Source organism: Talpa occidentalis, unplaced genomic scaffold, assembly GCF_014898055.3.
Source record: "Talpa occidentalis isolate TD23 unplaced genomic scaffold, MPIMG_talOcc4v2.1 talOcc4.13, whole genome shotgun sequence".
NCBI lineage: Eukaryota > Metazoa > Chordata > Mammalia > Eulipotyphla > Talpidae > Talpa > Talpa occidentalis.
The window spans coordinates 61,771,583-61,793,083 of NW_023601322.1; the positions used below are offsets into that span (position 1 = coordinate 61,771,583).

A 21,501-nucleotide genomic window follows, 5' to 3' on the forward strand; every position below is an offset into this window, starting at 1 on the left:
CACCATCCTTATAGGGATGAGGTGACATCCCATGTAGTTTGCTTTTTTTAAAAAGATTTATTTATTTATTTATACAAGCACTGGGTACAGTCAGAAGTGCGGGAGGGTGGGAGAATTTACCAGAGCCAGAGCGGGGAACAGAACAGGCAGACTGATGAAATACACTGCTGAGGGGAGCAGCAGGCGTGGCAGGAGAGGTCTGCGCACCATGTGGGACCCTCGCCAGTGACTGGAAATGAAACAGCGCTACAGAGGCTGCGGGCAGCTTCACAGCCTGCGCTCAACCGCTGCGCCACCAGGGAGTCCCTACATCCCATGTAGTTTTGATCTGAATTTCCACTATGAAAGAAAAATACAGCAAGACACATAATAGTAAAGCTCCCAAGAATCCAAGACAAGGAAAAAATAATGAAGCTGACAAGAGGGAAGAAACAGATAACATTCAAAGGAAAACCAATCAGACTGACATCAGACTTCTCCAAGGAAACACTACAGGCAAGGAGAGAGTGGAGGGACATAGTCAACAGACTCCAAGACAACAAATGCCAACCAAGAATACTCTATCCCGAAAAGCTTTCCTTCCTCTATGAAGAAAGAATAAGGACCTTCCCAGACAAACAGAAACTCTGGAATTTCATTATGACTAAACCCCCACTCCAAAAAATACTACAAGAAGTCCTAATGCCAGAACCAACAGAGGGATGAATAACAATGAAAGAAGGCAAAAAAAAAAGTTATTAAAAGAATAAATAAATAAAACCAGAGGAAAGACAAACACAATGGCAAATACAGATGCGAACATATCAATATTAACTCTAAATGTAAGTGGACTAAACTCTTCAATAAAAAGACACAGAGTTGCAGGCTGGATTAAGAAACAAAACCCAACCTTCTGCTGTCTCCAGGAAACACATTTAACTACAAAAGATAAAAATAGACTCAAAGTTAAAGAATGGAAAACAATCCTACAAGCAAATGGACCAAAAAAAGAAAGCAGGAACAGCAATACTTAGATAAAACAGACTTCAAAATCAAAAAGGTAAAAAGAGACCCCAATGATTACTACATTATGATCAAGGGGACAATACTTCAAGAAGAAATAACACTCATTAACATATACTCACCAAACGAAGGAGCACCAAAATATATCAGACAACTGTTGTCCTCTCTGAAAACAGACATCAGAGAAAACACATACGTAGTGGGAGACTTCAACACACCACTATCAACAATGGATAGATCAACGAGACAAAAAATAAGTAAAGACACTAAAGCTCTAAATAAGGATCTAGAGCACTTGGGCTTTACAGACCTCTACAGAACACTAAACCCAAAAAAATCTGAGAACACATTTTTCTCAAGTATACATGGATCATTCTTCAGGATCGATCACATACTAGGACACAAGACAAACATCAACAGATACACCAAAATCAAAATCATACCAACCATCTTCTCTGACCATGAAGGCATCAAACTAGAAATAAACCATGAAAAGAAGGCAAGGAACTCTCCTACCTCATGAAGATTGAAACCCACATTACTGGAAGACCAATGGACTAATGAGGAGATCAAAGAAGAAATTAAAAAATTATTTGTGTTGAATGACAAGGAGGACACCAATTTCCTACATGTATGGGATGCAGCAAAAGCAGTAATAAGAGGAAAATATATAGCAAAAGAGGTTCACATCAAGAAACAAGAAAGAACTCAAAGAAAAAACCTAATCTCAAAGCTCAAAGAACTAGAAAAAGAACAACAAAAAAACCCTAAAACCAGTAGAAGAAAAGAAATAATAAAAACCAAAGCAGAAATAAATGAAATCAAAACTAAAAAAAAAAAAAATCCAAAAGATCAATGAAACCAAAAGCTGGTTCTTCAAAAAAATAAATAAAATAGACAAACCCCTAGCCAGGCTCACAAAGGAAAAACAGGAGAAAGCACAAATAAACAGGATCATAAATGAAAGAGGAGAAATCACAACGGACACAGCAAAAATCAAAAGAATAATCAGAGACTATTATGAACAGTTATATGGAAACAAGTTCAACAATCTAGAGGAGATGGACAAATTCCTACAACTCTACAATCACCCAAAGCTAGATAAAGAAGAAATAGAACACCTAAACAGACCAATTACATGCAGCAAAATTGAAATGGTAATCAAAAACCTCCCCAAAAACAAAAGCCCAGGACCTGATGGATTTACAAATGAATTCTACCAAACATTCAAAGACAAATTAGTGCCTATCATTCACAAACTTCCAAAAAATTGAGAAGGAAGGGATAATACCAAACACATTCTATGAAGTCAACATTACACTAATACCAAAACTGAACAAGGACAACACACAAAAAGAAAACTACAGGCCAATCTCTCTAATGAACACTGTTGCAAAAATCCTCAATAAAATTTTAGCTATCAGAATCCAACAATGTATCCATAAAATAATTCACCACGACCAAGTAGGATTCATTCCAGGGACACAAGGATGGTTCAACATCTGAAAATCAATCAACATCATCCAACACATCAACAAAAAGAAATATAAAAACGATATGATAATATCAATAGATGCTGAGAAAGCTTTTGACAAAGTACAACACCCATTCATGATAAAAGCCCTTGAAATTCTTGGGATACAAGGAACATACTTCAACATCATAAAGGCCATATACGACAAGCCAACAGCCAGTATCATTCTCAATGGTGAAAAGCTGAAAGCATTTCCATTAAGATCTGGAACAAGACAAGGATGTCCACTCTCACCACTGCTTTTCAATATAATACTGGAAGTCCTAGCCAGAGCAATAAGACAAGAGAAAGACATACAAGGAATCCAAACAGGAAAAGAAGTTAAACTATCACTATTTGCAGATGATATGATAATATACATAGAGAACCCAAAAACCCCACAGAAAAACTAATTCAACTTGTCAATCAGTTTAGTAAAGTGGCAGGATACAAAATCAACATGCAAAAATCAGTAGCCTTCCTATACACAAACAATAAATCTGAAGAAGAAGAAATTAAAAAAATCCCTTTTATTAATGAAACAAAAAAAAAATCAAATACTTGGGAATAAATCTAACAAAAGAGGTAAAGGACCTATACAAAGAAAACTATAAAACACTGTTAAAAGAAATAGAAGAAGACACAAAAAAATGGAAAGACATCCCCTGCTCATGGATTGGAAGAATTAACATCATCAAAATGGCCATCCTACCCAAAGCAATGCAGATTCAATGCTATTCCAATAAAAATTTCAATGACATTCTTCAAAGAAATAGAACAATTATTGATGAAATCCATATGGAATCACCAAAAACCCCGAATAGCCAAAGCTCTTCTGAAAAAAAAAAAAGGGGGAATGGAGTCATCACACACCCAAACTTCAAACTATACTACAAAGCCATAATCATCAAAACTGCATGGTATTGGAACAAGAACAGACACACAGACCAATGGAATCAAATAGAAAATCCAGAAATAAACCCAACTAATATTTGACAAAGGAACAAAGAATATGCACTGGAGCGAAGAAAGTTTGTTCAATAAATGGTGCTGGGAAAACTGGGTCGCTACATGCAAAAGAATGAAGCTTGACTACTACCTCACACCATGCACAAAAGCCAACTCAAAATGGATTAAAGAACTAGACATAAGACCTAAAACCATAAAATACATAGAAGAAAATACAGGCGAAACACTACATGACATGCACCTCAAAGACATCTTTACAGACACATCACCAGAAGAAGTGATAGTGAAGGCAAAGATAAACAGCTTGGACTACATCAAATTAAAGAGCTTCTACACAGCAAAAGAGACAATAACCAAAACAAAGAGAAACCCCACCAATGGGAGAAAATTTTTGCACCCAACACTAACGATAAAGGACTGACCACAAAAATCTACAAAGAGCTGATGAAACTCAACAAAAACAAAGAAAATAATCCAGTAAAAAAATGGGCAGAAGAGCTAAAAAGAAACTTTTCTGAAGAAGAAATGCAAATGGCCAACAGGCATATGAAAAAATGTTCAACATCACTTGTAATCAGGGAAATGCAAATCAAAACTACAGTGAGATACCATCTTACACCAGTGAGAATGGCACATATTAAAAAAACTAGCAACAACAAATGTTGGTGAGGTTGTGGAGAAAAAGGAACTCTCCTGCACTGTTGGTGGGAGTGCAAACTGGTCCAACCACTATGGAGAGCTGTGTGGAGATTTCTTGACCTGCTAAACATAGAGCTTCCATATGATCCAGCAATCCCACTCCTAGGTATTTACCCAAATGACACAGAAACAGTAATTCCAAAGGGCACCTGCTCCCCTATGTTTATAGCAGCACTATTTACAATAGCTAAGCTATGGAAGCAACCCAAATGCCCAAAAATAGATGACTGGATCAAGAAGATGTGGTACATATACACATGGAATATTACTCAGCAATCAAAAAAGATAAACACTTGCAGTTTGCAGCAACATGGATGGAGCTAGAAGGGATCATGCTCAGCAAAATAAGCCAGAAAGAAAAAGAAAAATACTGGGTGGTCTCATAGCAGGAATTTAGAAAACCTAAATAAGAGACCAGGAAAAGGACTAATCAAAACAAGTAAAAATCAAAATCAACAAGCAACTATAAACCAGAGACACACTATGGGTGTGGGAGAGGGACCGGTGGAGAAAGGAAGGACTAGAGTCAAAATAATGGGGGGAGGGGTGCAATTGTATGGGGAATATAACCAAAATGAAAATGCATACATTGTGCAAAGATGAAAAAAGATGTAAGAATTATATAAAATAAAATATTTTTAAAAAGACTTTATGCAAATTTAAAAAAAGAAAATGGGAACTCCATCAATGGCAATAGAAATAGTTAACGTTCTATTAATCAGCAGAAAATATTACTTAGAATATCTCATTTCTTGAGAAGTCCCTATTTGGACTAACTTCCTATCATCAATGAATAACTAAATATCTGTTTTGGGTTATAAAGAAAACGTGAGGAGGCCAGAGGGAATGGGAATAAAAGCTATCTTCAAATGTCGCATACTGTTATATGTTTCAGAGAGATATATAATTTTGAGGGAATAATTGCTGAATTACTTGTTAAATATGTCCAAGATCAACCTAATTGTTTCTACATCAGCATTGTGTGAAGATGTTGTCCATGGGATGGATGACCTCTAAGATTCCATCAACCTAAGAATCTGTGATTGTGTAACTCTCCAAAGTAGAGAAATGTGTGGGTAATTGGTTCTGGAAGAACCATTGCTTCTGTTTATATATCATGTTTTCATCACTGTCTCCATGCTTATATGTTTCTTTATCATATTTATTTGAACTAGTATCATCAGAACATTCTTTCCTTTCTCCTAGTTTTAACTTCAAAACTTCCCTTATTTTCGTTTTTTAATAAAGATTTATTTATTTACACACACACACAAAAAGATGTATTTATTTATTTATTTATACAAGCACTGGGTACAGTCAGAAGCAAGGGAGGGTGAGAGAATTCACCAGAGCTAGAGCGGGGAACAGATCAGGTAGACTGACAAAATACACTGCTGAGGGGAGCAGCAGGCGCCGCAGGAGAGGTCTGCACACCATGTGGGACCCTCGCCGGTGACTGGGAACGAACTGGCTCTGCAGAGGCTGCGGGCAGCTTCACAGCCCAGCGCTCAACCACTGCGCCACTGGGGAGTTTTGATCTGAATTTCTTGGATTTGGGGTGAATACTTAATGTTAAACACTTAATGTTTCTGTTGTCCATTTGAATGTCTTCTTGGAAAAAGTGTTTGTTGAGGTACTTTGCTCATTTTCAATTGGACTATATATTGTGGTTAAGTTTCTATTGAGTTATATGAGTTCCTTCTACATTTTGGATACTAACCCCTTCTGTGATACATACTGTTTGTAAACATTGTCTCCCTTCCAAGAGTTGCTTTTCCATTTGGTTTGTTTCCTTAGCTGTGCAGAAACTTTTAATTTGATGTAGTCCCATTTATGTGTGTTTATTTCTTTTGTTACCTAAGTAACATTTTAAAAAATGATTGTCCAGTTCAGTGTTAAGAAGTGTTTCTCCTAGGTTTTCTTCCGGGAATTTTACATTTTCAAATCTTGCTTATAGGTCTTGAATCCATGTTTTATTTTCTTTGCATAGGGTGTTGGATGTGGGTCCAGTTTCATTCTCTAGCATGTGGGTATCCAGTTTTTCTAACGCCATTTATTGAAAAAAACTATCCTTTCCCTATTGTGTACTTTTGGCACCTTTGTAAAAATTTCATATATGCGTATGTATTTATTTCTGAGGTCTCTATTCTGTTCCGTTGATCCATTTACTCAGTGCTGTCCTTTAGTTTTCTAATTATTTCAAAACAAATTGGCCATATTTTTTTAATCTCATGAGATTTTCTTATTCCCTATTTCTTTTTTAATAACACCTTATTCTTGATTGGAAGTTTTATTCTCTTGTATATGTTTCTGCATTTGGGTTTATTTTTGTTGCTAAAAGTTTATCTTTCCCAGTATGTTTTTATGTTTGTCTAATCTTGATTTTTCCCTTATATCTTACTCAATAATCATTGCTCAGTCGTATGTGAGAATGAGTCAGTAGAGCAACTGAATGAACATGAATAGGACATACCACCCACTGGTTACACAGTGGAATGAGCTGAGCAGGAGGGGAGCTGATCTTGCACTTTGGATCCCTAATTGCCTGAATGCACAGCACTTCATTTTGGAGACCCACTTCCCACTGTTGACACCTTAGTCCACCTCAGACTATTGAAATATTTCACTCAAAGGGGAGAGCCTTCTATTATTCTCCCAGGCTGGGGCAGAGAGAGGAGTAAAGCAGTGGGGATGAAGAGCAAGTGAATTGATATTTTTCCCCTGTCGATTTTTTTTTGCACTCCCCCCATTTTTTCAGTTCTCATGTCATTTTGGGGATTCCTAAGTCCCAGCCTCTGCAGGTTTCTGCAAAGGGAGCGGGTGCTCTCTTTAGCTGTGACCCTTCTCCCCTCCATGTCAGCATCCTTCCATCCATTTTTAGTCTCCCAGAAGCATGTGAAACCCATTGTCCACTAAATCATGCCCCCATAGAGCCTCGTCATTGTTACAGGTTGCATCAGCTTTGTCTCCCTTACTTGAAAGAGATCTTGGAAAAAATGAGATGATGAATGTATATTCAGTTCCTAATTTTCCTCCATCAAGGTGGCTAAGCCTGTCTCTCTTAGTTAGTGTACTTCTATATTTTGGATCCTTGTTTTAAGGTAGAAAAACTATCATCTTTGACATTTTGAGCCTCTGCTTTCCCCCAATTATACAGTTTCTCTGTTTTCAGATATTGACAACTCCTCTTTATGCCTTTAAATCTTGGTATATTTTGTATTTAATGTGTAGGTGTATAATGTTCTGAGTAATAGAGAAGTGAATCACCAAAAAAAAAACAAAAATCCACAAAAATGGACTGAAAAATGTAAACAACAAAAGCTCCAAAGACTTATGATTACATAAGTTCTCAACATCACAGGACAATTTAAACTGCACAATTTTTTTTTTGTGTGTGAGAAAAATCAATCTTTTCATAGTTTAGGTGTTCCTTTCAAAGAATTTTGAGAATTGTAGCTCTTTTTCTTTGACAGATATTTAGTACATACATACTGGATAAGAGATCCAGAACAGAAATTTCCATGGGCAAATGGAAGGGAAACACTATGGTATAATTGGTTAGGAGTTAAGTAAAGCTGGGTTCAAACCCCAGACTGCCCCCTTTCTACTCTCAGTGAGATGGTAACACCTCTGAGTCCAGGATGCCTCACAAACTGCTAATAATGATACCTTTCTTATTGGGTAGTTATGAGATAGAGCAGTAACGTGTACATTAAGAAATAAGCACAGGGCCTGTGAAGCAATCCACAGCCTCTGCAGCATGAGTTCAATCCCCAGCCAGCCAGGAAGCAACCAACATGGCTCAGCAGACCTATCCTGACTTGTCCACTGCTCCCCTCAGCAGTGTATTTCAGTCAATCTGCCTGTTCTGTTCCCCACTCTGTCTGTGGTGAATTCTCTCACCCCCCTGCATCTCTGACCTATCCCCCAGCTCTTGTATGCATAAATAAATAAATCTTTAAAAAAATAAGCAGAATGCCTACTTTTGGTAAATATCCTCATATGGCATTGGCTTTGATTATGAGATAAACAACCTTTATAATGTCATTGTTTTGCATCTTCTTGAAGATTTATGGAACAATCACTTTGTAAACATATCAAAAGTTATGTAAGTCCACAAGTTCAAGTTGTCTTTAACATCTTTCTCAGTCCCTCTGCTTTTGTTCCAGCTCATTCCAATGTGCTCAGCCCAGAGAATATAAGAAAAGTGAGCCAGGCCACCCCACCACTTTGTCAATTTTGTTTAGCTGCAATAAATTGGCACAGGAATGACTCCTTGCGACTGTTTGTTTTGCCCTTTTAATCACTTATTGAAGAGTCACTAACCTATGACTTGACAGGTTTTGATGATTCTCAGTTGTGTGCACGTTAAGCCACCTTTGAATCAAAGCTATTGTCCTTTCCTGCCCTAGATGTGTACTTTGCAGCTCTTTATTTACCTATTAAGGTGGCATGTAGTTTCCTGGGATGTGGGATTCCATTGATGACATTCACATTGTTTCAAGAAAAACAATAAACACGGGTAGTATGGAAATATGCAAATATCGCTAAACTTCTAAGAATGAATGTATTTACTTCACATCTACTAGTTAATAATTGTTTTATAAATTGGGGAAAGAAAATCACTTCTAGCCTTTTGTTTAACAAAAGCTATTACTTATGAAGCCCTACTTTCTACACAGTACTGAAATGAACCAACACACTGCTATGAGGTGCTGAATTTTTTTTCTAAGATTTATTTATTTTATACAAGAACTGGGGTACAGGCCAGCTGTGCAGGAGGGTGAGAGGATTCACCAGAGACAGAGCAGGGACAAGAACAGTCAGACTGACGAAATACACTGCTGAGGGAAGCAGCAGGTACAACAGGAGAGGTCTGCTGTGCCATGTGGTACCCTCGCCGGCCGGCTGGGATCGAACCGGCGCTGCAGAGGCTGTGGACAGCTTCACAGTGTGGCGCTCAACCGCCTGCACCACCAGGGGAGGCCCGAGATGCTGAATTTTTAATTCATGCATCATTTAGCAAATTTGTTTGTCAGACACTGCACTTGGGTGCTGGGAATCCAATGATGAAGAAACTGGACATGATTCACGCCTCTTGAGTTTACTGCCTACTGACAGAAATGGTTACTAACCAACTAGTCAGACATGGATATAGAACGACATGGAGTGAAATGGGGAGGAGGCAGTGTGCTAGTATTAAAGATCGGTGAGAGGTGATAGAGGGCTGATTTGTCTGTGCAGGTGAGACTAATCTGAACTGTGAAGGGTAAGGAGTTATTAACTATTAGTGGAAGAGAAAATAACATTCCAGGCAGATGCAAAGGCCCTGCAGTTGGATACCAGGGGTGCTTTGTTTGAACTGAAAAGAACAATGTATTTCTACAAAGATGACAAAGGCCAGCAGATATGTGAGATAAAGCTCCAAAGGCCTTTTTTTAAAAATGATTTATTTATTTATGCATGCAAGAGCTGGGATACAGGCCAGAGATGGGGGGGTGAGAGGATTCACTAGAGACAGAGTGGGGAACAGAACAGGCAGACTGACTGAATACACTGCTGAGGGGAGCAGCAGGCGAGAAAGGAGAGGTCTGCTTTGCCATGTGGGCTTCTGTCTGGCCGGCCGGGGGTCAAACTCATGCTGCAGAGGCTGTGGAGTGCTTCAGAGTGCGGTGCTTAGCCCCTTGCGCCACCATGGAGGCCCTCCAAATACTTTCTCTTGTCATACTCCCACTTACCCTTTATGTTTTGCTATCATTCATTTACTTATTCATCCTTTAATCATTGAGGCAGTGAATAAATTTTCCTGTGGAAGGCACTGCACTAGGTACAGATACACAGGGAATAAGACCACAGTCTCAGGTCCCAAAGATCTCACAGCAAAGAGAAAAAGATACCCAAGTACTACGGGGTTGCTGAACTTGGCCTGTATTCAGAGACACATAGGTTATCGAGAGGAAGATCAGAGCTAGGAGAATTTCCAGAAGAAAATGCATCTACAAAGATCCAGAGCTGGAGGAACCTTGGCAAAGTGGGAAACCAGGAAAGATTCATTGAGACTTCAGTGTGAACTGAGAGTCCTGAATGGACCATCTTTAAAGGGCCCTTTAATGTAGATTCAGGATCTTGGATTATTTTTCCCTGTGGATTATGGGAAGCCACCATAGACTTTAAGCAGGGCATTGGCATGATCAGATGTGTGAGCATATTCAAGTCAACATGGAGAATGACAGATGTGCTAAAAATCCACTGCAGGAACAAGAGACACACGAATACCCAAGCTGCATTAGGTACTGGTGACAGTGTGAATGGCTAGGTAGGGGCAGATTTTTACAACTGCTAAGAATCTGGAATTTATGGGACTTGGCACCAGACTAAATGAGGATAAAAGGGAAAATGTTAAAGTGTCTGTTGAGTTGCTGGTTTAGGCAGCTTGGTACACAGTGGCACCACTCAAAAAATAGGAGTGAATTTCTTCTCAGTATGTGTCTTTATCCATGAAGCAGGCATATTTCCATCATCTTATGGTACACTACTAAGAACTAAATACCTGCCACAGAGGTGTTCAATATAGGTGTTCAATACTGCTGTTCCATAGAACCAGCAGTATTGTAAGTAGGAGACCAAGTGGTCACCATGAGCGTCAAAGGAGATATTAGGGAGTGTTAGGTTGTTTCCATATCTTGGCTGTTGTAAACAGTGCTGCAGTAAACATAGGCGTGCAAGTTTCCCTTCAAATTAGTGTTTTGTGTCCTTTAAGTAGACACCCAGGAATTACTGGACCTATGGCAGCCCCATTTTCAGTCTTTTGAGGAACCTCCACACTGTTTTCCACAGGGGCTGGACCCGGATACATATCCACCAACGGTGTTAAAGGGTTTCTTTTTCTCCGCATCCTTGCCAGGATTTGTTTTTTGTTTGTTTGTTTAATGTGATTGATTCTCACAGGTGTATTGTTTTGATTTGCATTTCCCCGATGATAAGTGATGATGAACATTTTTTCATGTGCCCATTGGCCATTTGCATGCCTTTAGAGAAGTGCCTATTTAGCTCTTTTGCCCACTTTCTGATTGGGTTATTTTCTTTTTGTCAGGTTATAGTGTGTCAGGTGTGTAGTGTGCAAATATGGTCTTCCATTCTGTGGAGGGCCCCGTGCTTTTATTTTGGATTGAGCCCCACAAATTATGAAGTTAATCCACCTTCAGGCCTTGATCCACACTTGATAAGTCTCTTTTTGTACATACATTTTAGCATTTACTCTGCAATCAAGTTATAACTCCTTTCCAGTCCCTAAACAGGTTGGAGCTAAGCTAGTAGCAGACAGGTAGTAAATGTTTGGTGTTAAAGGAACATTTGCCTCTGTTATGTGCCCACTGACATGAACAGTTACATATTCCCTTGTAATGAAATATTATCTTTCATTAGCAAAAACTAAACAAAAAATTTAAAAAGAGAGAAGCCAATCTATCAAAACAGATCGAGAATACAACTTGAAAAGTAAATATATCCGGTGTTCATGGGGTCAACAGCAGAGCCTGACATAATGAATGTGCAGAGCTCGTACAAATTGATTGGTGTCTATTGTGTGCCATGGGCTGTTTTAAATATTTTATATATATTAACTCATTTTACAATAATCTCTTGTTGTTAGTGGTATTTTAAAAATGAAATCAAATCAGAGCATGATTAAATGAAATGATTAATTAAATTGCCCAACATCACACTGCTGGGAGATATGAAACAAGATTGGGATCCAAACAGTCAGGCTCTCAAAAGCCATGCCTTTAGCCATATGCCTATTACACTTGACTGGGAAGTCTCACATCTGCCCTTACTGTCATTACTATTAAGATCTACATATTGATGTTTTCTGCTACTCTCCATATAGAAATATGCATGGGAGGTGGTGGCACTATAATTCTAAGCTTACATTGAATTTTGGACCTTTCTTTTATCCTAGATCCTTTACCCCCATCTGCCCCATTTTTTTCCCCATTTTCTGTCCATGAAATAAAATGAGTAAGCATTCGAAAGCTGGAAATGTTCTCTGCAATGTTTTTTTTTTCTTTTTTTTGGGGGGGGGTGGAGGAGAGTAAGTTCAAAACCTTCATCAAATTCTCAGAAGGAGCTATGACTCTATGCCACTTTTCAGATGTAAATTCATGAAGTTTGCTTATCATGCTTTGCTCACCTTTGTAGTGCTGTCAGATGCCAAATGGAAATTACAGAGGTCTCTATTTGAGCAATATTTAATGTAATTTTTTTCACTCTGTGTTTTCCATAAATATTTATGGAATTTTAAAATATATACAGCTTTACTTACAAGTTCAAGGTCCAACTAGTTCTTGAATTCTGCTTCTGTAACTCATCTCACTAGGATAGTAACAATGAGGGTGTCAATCTTGCTTGCATGGCACTTTGAACTTATCAAGATGTTTCCCCATGTGGTGGGCTACATTTCTCATGGGATATGTCCTGTAACTTCTCAGCACACCGCTGCTTAGAAGGTTCTTTCCAAAGAAGGAGAAAGTGGCAGAATGTGAAGGTATAAGGAGAGAATGACCTCTCAGTGAGCATGGAATCTTTTTAATATTTTGAGAAAGTTTACTCTGAATGTGTAGGAAGCCAAGAGGGCTTTGACCAGAAAAGCAGCATGAAGTGATTTACAGTTGAAAGGACTGTTCTGTCTGCCTCATAGAAATGATTCTGTGGGAGCTGAAGGAGGGCTCACGACTCATCAGAGCCCACTATAACAGTCTTGTTGAGATACATGGCAGTGGGAATGGTAGCAGCAGTGGAGTTGGGAAAAAGAGGTTGGATTCTGGTTTGAAGTAAGAGCTGGCAGGGCTTACTGATGGACTGGAAGAAGAAGGGGAATGAGAGAGGAACCCAGGGGCAGAAAGATGGAGAAGGTATTGGGGGGTGGCTAGCATTAGGGATTGAGCTGATTTACAGACACCCAGGGAAATGTCAAGTCGGCTATTGGTGATACTAGGCCAGAGGTCAGGGGAGAGGCAGGTTCTCAAAATTTAAGTTTGGGATTTTGTCATCCCTTGAGTAGCAAGCCATAAGACTAGAGAGTGGGGCTGGGATAAAGAAATCTGATTAACTTTGAACTCTAGAGTATGTGTACTTTAGAGGCCAAAGCAGCAAAGAGGAGCCAGCAAACAGCCTAGGAAAGAATGTACATTGATATAGCAGAAAAATCAAGAAAGTGGTCCCCAAAAATCAATGAACAAAATGTATTAGGAAGGAGAGGTTGCTCAATGCACACATGAAGCTGTTTACATGCACAGGTTCAAGGCAATAGGTCTAATTCAATAAGTCCTCCGGGGTGACCCACTGATCATGAGACCATGCAATTCTACTCTCTAATCCAATCTAAGTCTTCTTATAATTCTCGGTCGGATGCCTATAACTGTATCTTTAAATTTCTCTACCATTACTGGTCATAATAGAGTCCAGATGCCCAGCTGTGAAAATCCTTTTTCTGGCAGTGGCATCTGGCTTCTTGGCTTCTTCTCCTAGCTGCAAGTAAAGCCATAGGTGCTGAATTAAACTGAATTAAGCAGTTTGGCTACTGGAGTTTTAACAATTACAGTGACTAAATCCTCTCTTCCTTGCTGTCTGCCGGGTTTTTATATGGTGTCATCTGAGCACTTTTAGAATCTTGATCTGTTTTTATTCTGTTACTAATTTGGGGGAAATCAAATTAGGTTATATTTATGATTTTATATGTATATGGATGTATGTGGATATCGCTCTATATTATATTTGTTTGTATTACTTTAAATAATTGGTAGGCTCAGCAGATTAATGTCACTTAGTTTGGTTTTAGCATGACAATCTAGTTCAAATCCTTAGTAGATAATGTCTCTTTGATGACATGTGAATGTAACCATATTTTTTGAGTACTTCCTCTATATCTATGCTGTAGTCACTAACACATGTGGTAATTGAGTCCAAGAAATATGGTTGAGTGATGATGAAAGTGTGAAACCCACACCAGGTTTCATATACATATGAAGTAAATATATAATTAACCTTATATTGATTATACATTTAAAATATAATTTATGTTAAATAAAATATTTTCATTTTTTGTCATTTTTTTCTAAATATTAAAATTAATTTTAACAGTATCTTTTCACTTGTTTCCATTCACTTGTTTTCACACTGAGGCAATTTAAAATTTTTATTTTATTTTATTTTTTAAAGATTTATTTATGCATACAAGAGCTAGGGTTCAGGCCAGAGGTGTGGGGGGTGAGGGGATTCCCCAGAGACAGAGTGGGGAGCAGAACAGACAGATCTACTGAAATACATTGCTGAGGGGAGCAGTGGGCAAGACAGGAGAGGTCTGCTGTGGCATCTGGGTCACCTCCCTTTCCGGGGATTGAACTCCTGTTGCAGTAACTGCTGATTGCTTCATAGTGCTGACACTTAACCTCTTGTGCAACCAGGGAGGCCCCCAATTTGAAAATTTTAAAATTACAAATAAGGCTTGGGTTGTATTTCTGATGGATAGAGCTTTTGTATGTATTCATAGCACCATTGTTAAAATCTCTCAATTTCAGGTGTGAAGAAAATGACTTTTGATCTCTGCAATGTAAGGTTTCATCCTAAAAAGTGTCATGGCATTCAAAAAAAAAAAACCTAACCTTGAAAACTTTTCTTTGCCAAATAATGCATGACTTCTATGTTCCCTGTGGCACTGTTTCCAACAGCTAAGTTAGGGAACTAGCCTAAGCTGTTGTCAGTGACAGTTGAGTGAACAAAGATATGGTATATGTTCACAATGGAATGCTACTCAGCTATAAAAAGGAATGACATCTTGCCATTTATGACAACATGGATGAAACTGGAAGGGATTATGCTAAGTGAAATAAATCAGAAGGAAAAAAGACAAATCCTTCATGCTTTCACTCATTTATGGAATAGAAAGAAACAAAACCAAGGAACAGAGAAAACTAAACCAAAACCTAGAAATCTGACTGCAGAATTAAGGCTATCACAGAGGGAGGGTGGGGGCCCAGTGGTTTGGTAGAGGACTATGGGTGCATCCCTTACTATTATCCTAAATCAGATAGTGTTATAAGTCAGTGTTACCTAAATTTAAAAAAAATTTACAGAAAAAATTAAATTATTAAAAAAGATCCGTGTTCTAAGTTTTCTTTGACAAAAGCACAAAACAAAAAAGAAAGCCACACATAACTACCATAAAGTATTTTTATATATTCCTTTTGGCATATGCACATTTTTATCCAAAAAGTGAGACCACTCATTATTATTTTGTGACTTTTAAAAAATACTGTAGGGCCTCTCTGGTGGCGCAGGCAGTTGAGCACAGCACAATGAAGCTGTCCGCAGCCTCTGCAGCATGAGTTCGATACAGGCCAATCGGCGAGAATCCCACACTGTGCAGCAGACCTCTCCTGTCTCACCCGCTGCGCCCCTCGGCAGTGTATTTCAGTCAGTCTGCCTGTTCTGTTCCCTGCTCTGTCTCTGGTGAATCCTCTCACCCTCCTGCCCCTCCGGTCTGTACCCTGGTTATTGTATAAATAAATAAATCTTTAAAAAAAAATACTGTAACAGGAATATCCTTGTCATTAGATACCTTTCAATTATAGCTGAAGGATATAGGATATATTCCTAGAAGTAACAGTGGCTTATAATAATAGCAGGCTTTTATTTTCTTATTTATTTACTAAACATCCTTACTTATTTTTTCACAATTGAGGATTTCTCCCCTCAGGTGTGGTCACCATAGTTTACCCACCACCAAAGCATCCATAGCCCTCCACCATAGTCCACTGTGCTCTCCCTCCCTCCCTCCCCCACAACCTCCTGAATGTCCCCGATCTACAGTCTGCTTTCAGAGGTCCTTCTTATAGTTTGTCTTTGTCTGATCCTTTGTAAGTGAAACCATCCAATATTTATCTTTCTCCTCCTGCTCACTTCACTTAGCATAATCTCCTCCAGTTCCATCCATGTAACCACAAATGGCAGGAGTTTATCTTTTTTGATCGCTCAGTAGTATTCCATTGTATGTATATAACACAACTTCTTGATCCATGCATCTTATCTGGGGCATTTTGGCTCTTTCCATATCTTAGAAACAGTAGTGCAATTTGCTATTTATTTACTGTAAATAGTGTTGTGATAAACATAGGAGTGCAGGTTTCCTTTTGAATTTGTGCTCTTTGGATAGGTACCCTGGAGGAGAATTCCTGGTCTACCATCTGGTAGATCCATCTTTAGTCTTTGGAGGGCTAGTAGTGTTTTTTTTTTTTTTAATCCTCAATAACAGCCTTATTGAAATACCACACCGTGAAGATTTATACTTTTAAAGAATACAATTCTGTGGGTTTTGGTATATTAAGAGTTAAGCAACTGTTGCCCTAATCTAGTTTTAGAACATTTTGATCAACCAAAAAAAGAAATCTTGAGATCATTAGGAGTCACTTCTATCCCTCAAACCAGCCCCAGGCAACCATTAATCTGTTCTCTGTCTGTATGGATTTGCCCATTCTGAGCATTTCACATAAATGGAATAACAGAATATGAGGTCTTTTTCCAGGTTCATCCATGTGATAGTATGTACCAGTTCTTTATTCCTTTTTATAGCTAAATAATAACCCATTATCAAATCTTATGTATCCATTTATCAGATGATGGACTTTGGGGTTGTTTTCACTTTTTGGCTGTTACGAATCTTGCTATGAATATTCATGTGCAAGTTCTGGCTGAATATGTGCTTTCAGTTCTCTTGCATATATACCTAGAAGTGAAATATCTGGCTTGTGTGTTAGTTCTCTTTAATATTTTGAGGAACTACCAAACTATTTGTAGCAGCACCATTGTACACTCACACAGCAGTGTGGGAGAGTTCCAATTTAGCCACATCCTCGCCAACACAATAGTGATTTTCAACTGAGAAAAATAATCTTTCCTAAGAAGGATCAGAATCTAGTGGTGGGTGGATTGGAAGAAAATCTCTAAGATTCTATTGTGCCCACAACTTACCCCAACACACACACACACACACACAGAGAGAGAGAGAGAGAGAGAGAGAGAGAGAGAGAGAAAGCAAGAGAGAGAGAGAACACACACAAGGCTCCAATTTTATTGACACTTGGGTATATTATTTATCTCTATTGCCTTCAGTATAATGGAGTACTAATAAAAATAATTACCTTAAAGTTTTGTTAGATTTAAATGATAGTCCTAGTATAGCATATACATAATATGCTCTCAGCATATACAGAATATGCTCTATATACCTATAAATAATAGTTGCCTAACCAATGTTAACTTCTAAAGATTATTTCAGGCCTCCCCTGGTGGCGCAGCGGTTGAGCGCTGGGTTGCGAGGCTGCCCACAGCCTCTGCAGCACCAGTTCAATCCCTGGCCACCAGCGAGGGTCCCGCAAAAAAAAAAAAAAAAAAAAAAATTATATCAACAGGTCAATAAAATTCCTCTATTATGAACACACCATAATTTTTCCCAATCAAACCCACTGCTGGATTTTGGGTATGTTTTTAGGTATTTCATGATTATAAACAATCTGCTGAGATGTATGAGATGTAAACTTTTGGCTAAATTTTTGTCCATATTTATGATCATTTTCTTAGGATAAATCCTGTAAAGTGTTATTGCTTAGTGTATTTTCAAGAAATTTGAAACACATTTCCTAATACATATTCTATAAATTATACTGAAATTTTACCTTGAGAGATGTAATTGGGTACTAGGCACTATCCCTTGAGTATTGTTAAACTGGTTTTGTAAATCCTCACCTAGTTCCTAGCAAATATAATGCAAATGAGAACTGCATTGGGCAGGACAGCTTAACTCTAGAATTACTGAATGCAAAAGGTTACAAAAAGATAATGTTCTCAGGCTGTCAGATCTGAACTCTTGGATTCTTGTGTCTTTTGTTTTCTTTCATCAATGTCTTAATCAGACAAGTGGAAGAACTGTCAAAGAAATCAGACACAGTCGATATTTTTGTTTGGCATTTAGGCAAATCAAGGACTAAAACAAGGTGATCGAGGGACTTGAACAGTGGAAAAGAGCAGTCATGGTCTAGGAACCTTAGAAGGACAATTGCTCACAGGCAATTTCATAACCAGCTTGGAAGGAATCAAACAAAGGCAATAGCTTTCCTCTGATGGACATGGGAAAGCTTCCTGGTAAAGGTAGGATTATGAGAGTTATTTAAGATTATGTCTGAAGTTTGGCTGGATGGTGGAAAGTTCTGGAATTTGACACAGCTTGGGAGACTTAGTATTGAGAGAGTAGAATGATTGGCACGGGTAGCAGGGATGAGTAAAAAGATAAGCAACAAGTGAGGTATGTCTTCTGGTGTGCTAGCAAATGGTTAACAACCCACTCAAAAAAAGAAAGTCCTGATTTCTATAGGTTTTTATTTCCATGCTATAAATACCCCACCATGGCAGATTTCAGATTTTAAGCTGAAATTTTATGAGTAACACGATATTGTTACTGGAAAAGGTATGTTACCAGCAGCATAATTTCTCAACAGCCAGAAAGCATCAGCTCCAGCTCAATAGTGTGTATTTGCATAAATAGCTGTACTTGGATAATTGAGGTCATATTTTACTCAGTGAAATCCATTAAGAGTCCAGAGTCTAGAATCAACATACAATTTTGAGCACAAGATGCTTTGTTTTCTTTTCCTACGTTAAATGGCACATTGAAGGCTCACTCTATGGTATCACATGTTGTAACATGCACAAAAAGGAGTTGCAAACCTCGCTAGAAATTCAAGAGGTCAGAGGTTATCCTCTGGGCCGCCAGCACATAAGCTACCCCAGAAAGACTGTTGTGCATTAGGTGTTTAGTGATCCTTGAGCGGGACTCCATGTGACCCCTCAATGCAGAAGTGTGATTAGGTCTGCACATAAATAATGTCAAATCAAGAGATGACCTTAATTCCTTCCAGTTGTACTTAGGACCGTAGCACTATGGCTTATAGAGGACTTTTGCAAGATGGTAACATTTCATGTATCCAGCTCCTGGTTGCTCATTAAGGCAACTTAATAAGTAGTGAACCTTGGGTTTTGGGTCACTTTTGTTCACATGAGTGATTGATGCAGTGACTCTCCAGTTCTCTGTGTGTGGAGACCATGATGAGCCACTGTTGGAGGGAGAACTGACATCTCAGTGAAGCCAGGCAGGCCACAGGCCAAGCATGTACTAACCATTTTCCTCAGTTGCCTGTGAAGCCACTCAGCAACTCTGCAAAGTATCTTCTATTATTTTCTTTCGTTTTGTAAATACAGAGGCTCACAGACATTATATTACTTGCTAAAGGTCATAAAATTTATAAATGCCCAAGCTGGGACACAAGCTGGGACTGTCTGACAGCTAAGTCTATATTAAGAATCTCCAGGCTGGCTTAGGTCAAAGGTTTTAATAAAATTGCAGATAGTTAATGTGCTAATTGGACAGGATGACCTAACAGGTTCCAGCATGGGCAGCATTAAGCTAACTGGGGTGCAAGGATTCAGGAGTCTGGGGGAGGGGGATCATGGCAAGGATGACTAAAAAGAATGCGTCCATCAGCTGTCCTGCTGAAGTGTGTCATTTCAGGCTATGTATTTGCAATTGCCCTTTTTGGTGTAAAGCATAAGCCTGAATTAGGTCAGCCATTCAGAGTGTCTTCTGCAAATCCTTTTGTAGCCTGTGGCCTCCTTTGCATAAACTATAAATTAGATACTAAGTTCCATAATGGCAGAGACTGACTATGCATCTTATGCATCGATATTGCTGAATCTCCCATCTTCTCCCGGTGGCTGACATAGTAGACGGGTAAACTGTGTTCTGAACTGATGGTGGTAATGATAATAAATATTCAACATAAAATAGCAATATTTTCTTTTCAAGCATTAGCGCATGTAATCACCACAGTAACTCCATGAAGTGCATACTATTCTCCCTAATTTATAGATTTTTAAAGAACATGGCTTAGGGAAATCTTGTTAACTTACTCAAGGACACAATAATAAGTGGCAGAAAGTCAGATCTGTGTGATAGCAGAGGCTTGGTTCTTAACATTATGCTACAGTCTGTTGACTGATACTGTACTTGTTGTATTTCTCTAAAGCTCATGCTATTAAAATCAGATAACAGACTTCAGTGCCATGAAGGAAGGAACTCTTGATTTAGCTGTATGCCCAAAACCTAGAGCAACTCTTGGTAGTGCTCAGTAAATATTTTTCAGTGCATACACACACACACACACACACACACAAAGGAATGTATATATACACACACATATATACATACACACATATATACAGGAATGTATATAAAGGAATGTAAATATATATCCATGTATATACACACATCTATATACAGGAATGCAACAATGATTTCAGTAGGAATAGGAGCTACAAGCTTTTGGCTCACAACAGGTTTTGTTGTTGGGGGGAGAGGGGAAGAGTTGCAAGAATTTCAATAAAAGTAGACCTCTAAGACCTAAAGATCACTAATTCAAAGAGATACATGTACCATATTTATCATAGCATTTTCACAATAGCCAAGAGTTGGAAATAACCTAAGTGCCGAGCCTTCAGATGGGTAGGTAGAGAAGATGTGGTCTATGTACACAATGCACACTGCTCAACTATTAAAAAAAAAAAAAAAGATGAAATCCTGCCATTGGCAACACCATGGATGGGCCTAGAGGGTATTTTGCTAAGTGTAATATATCAGGCAAACACAGTATCATTTCACTCATATATGGTACATAAAGAAACAAAACCAGCGAACTAAATAAATCAAAAATAATCTTTTATATTATAAGACCAATTTAGTATTAACAGAAAGGAAGGGAAAAGAAGATGTGCAGATAGCATAAAAGGGTATGGTTGTATGGTAAAGGATGTATGGTAACGGTTGTATGGTAAGGGATGGAGACTGGGCTTCTGGTGGTGAACTCTAGTCTGTGCAGATGTTGATGTATAATGCTGTGTACCTGAAGCCTTAGCAACCAGTGTTAAAGCTCACTCAACAGATTCAAGCATTTACTCATTCATTCAAGAATATCATCATTCAAATACAGTTGAGCATCTACTAAGTGACAGATACTTAATATCAGAGACACGGTGTAAATGGCTGACAATAATGAGTACATAACTATTACAAAATGCAAATCCCCATGAAGAAGAAACAAATAGTTATAAAGACAGATGCAGAGGAAGGGACTAGGGTGTGAAAGGGGAGGCCTCAGTGAAGTACAGTTGAGCTGGGATGCTGAATAGGGAATGGCATGCGCCAATGCCAACAG

At 38.4% G+C, this 21,501-nt stretch overlaps 1 protein-coding gene across 7 annotated transcripts in view; it reads left to right on the forward strand.

The window, feature by feature from the left end:
• The window catches only part of PPP2R2B (protein phosphatase 2 regulatory subunit Bbeta), a 325,271-nt gene that overhangs the window by 26,612 nt on the left and 277,158 nt on the right, over nucleotides 1-21,501 (forward strand). For 4 of the 7 annotated variants that reach the window (XM_054694274.1, XM_054694272.1, XM_054694279.1 and 1 more), the window contains one exon: nucleotides 18,210-18,385. The exons of the other annotated variants lie outside the window; for them this stretch is intronic. Coding sequence is in view for 1 of the 4 variants with exons in the window: in XM_054694279.1 (XP_054550254.1) it covers nucleotides 18,358-18,385 (28 nt within the window). In the remaining 3 variants the exon portion in view is untranslated. The remainder of the gene's footprint in view (nucleotides 1-18,209; nucleotides 18,386-21,501) is intronic. 7 annotated transcript variants of the gene reach the window in all.